At 37.5% G+C, this 1,663-nt stretch overlaps 1 protein-coding gene across 1 annotated transcript; it reads left to right on the forward strand.

Moving 5' to 3' along the window:
- The first annotated feature begins 954 nt into the window (after positions 1–954).
- LOC111887421 (uncharacterized mitochondrial protein AtMg00810-like) lies at positions 955–1,398 on the forward strand. The gene has a single exon (XM_023883589.1). It carries the CDS (start codon positions 955–957, stop codon positions 1,396–1,398), a length of 444 nt encoding a protein of 147 aa, XP_023739357.1.
- Positions 1,399–1,663: the final 265 nt, after the last annotated feature.

Consider the following 1,663-nt stretch of genomic DNA (forward strand, 5'->3'; position numbering starts at 1 on the left):
TTATGGTTATTAATATATTATAAGTTCTAGTATATTAATAATAAGAATAATAAGATTATTTAATTAGTATTGATCAAGAATTAATCTAGGATTAATTAAGTGATCAAAAGAAGACTAATTAAATATATGGGTTGATTGTGTAAATCATCCATACTTGTATAGTGGGCTAATGCTCCATGGATAATCAAGTTGGGCTAAAACCCATAGGATGCTCCATGGATGCTCCATGGTGTATTTATACCCATGGATCATGGAAATGAAAGGCCATGTCAATTAGGGTTTACATGGTGTAACCCTAACTATATAAGCATCTTATTCTTGACCAAATCGGACACTAGTGTGTGAAGTGAAAGGGCTAGCCGATTTTGATGAGTGTAGAATTCTCTCAAGTCATTCCAAGCGTTTTGATGATTGTGATTCCATTTGAGGTGTCACACTTGGGGCACTAGGCACTCAAGCTTCATGAAGACTTTCTACACCAAAGAGGTATGTATTCTATCTTGCTATAGTTATTGTTTTGTATGCTAGATTAGGATAATACCTTGGAAGTTCTTATTTGCATGTATAATAGAGAAAACATAGATCCAAGGTATTTAGGGTTGCATGTACACTTAGGAGTGTTAGAATGCTCAAAACCCAACAATAAAAACATCAAGGTTCATTAGATGGAAGTGCTTTCCTTAATGGCGTACTGAAAGAGGAAGTATATCTACAACAACCTCCAGGCTTTGAAAGCTAAGAATTTCCAAATCTTTGTTACAAGCTGGAGAAACCGGTCTACGGATTAAATCAAGCACCTAGAGCGTGGTATGAGACACTTTCAGGGTTTCTTGTCTCTTCAGGGTACAAAAGAGATGTGATAGATACCACATTGTTTAGACGACAAATGACAAACACTTGATGCCTATTCAAATCTATGTGGATGACATCATCTTTGTTTCAACGGATCAGGTAATGGTGGATGAATTTGCAAAGCTCATGATAAGCAAGTTTCAAATGAGCATGAACAGAGAGATTAATTTCTTTCTTGGTCTTCAGGTTAAACATGTCCCTCAAGGGATATTCATCCATCAAGAGAAATACACCTCTAAATTGTTGAAGAAGTTTTCAATGGATAATTGCTCCTCGGCAAAGGTCCCTATAGCCTTTGGGTATAAAATATTAGCTGAACCTACTGGAGAGTCAGTTGATTACAAGATATACCGAGGAATGATTGGACCATTAATGTACATCACTGCTAGTCGACCAGACATTGTGTTTGCTATGACTTTATGTGCTAGATACCAATCTGATACCAAAGTATCTCACTTGACAGCAGTCAAGCAGATCTTCAAGTATCTAAAAGGGAGTAAAGCCTTGGGTATTTGGTACCCTGTGAGTAACAACTTTAGTTTTTAGGCTTTCACATATGCAAATCATGGTGGATGCTGACTCGATCGAAAGAGAACTTCGAGTGGATGTCAGTTTTTGGGTGGAAGATTAGTTAGCTGGTCTTCAAGAAAATAAAACCATGTTTCATTGTCTACCAAAGAGGTAGAATATGTGGCCCCGGCTAGTTGCTGCTCCCAGGTCCTTTAGAAGAAGACTCAACTTTTGGACAACGGGTAAAAGATGCTTCAGGTACCTGTATATTGTGATTCTGAGAGTGCAATAGCGATTTCTC

Source organism: Lactuca sativa, chromosome 7 (genome assembly GCF_002870075.4).
Source record: "Lactuca sativa cultivar Salinas chromosome 7, Lsat_Salinas_v11, whole genome shotgun sequence".
NCBI classification, from domain to species: Eukaryota; Viridiplantae; Streptophyta; class Magnoliopsida; order Asterales; family Asteraceae; genus Lactuca; species Lactuca sativa.

Bases quoted from the DNA above. Each gene is read 5' to 3' on its own strand.
- LOC111887421 (XM_023883589.1), top strand. From the start codon at position 955: ATGGTGGATGAATTTGCAAAGCTCATGATAAGCAAGTTTCAAATGAGC.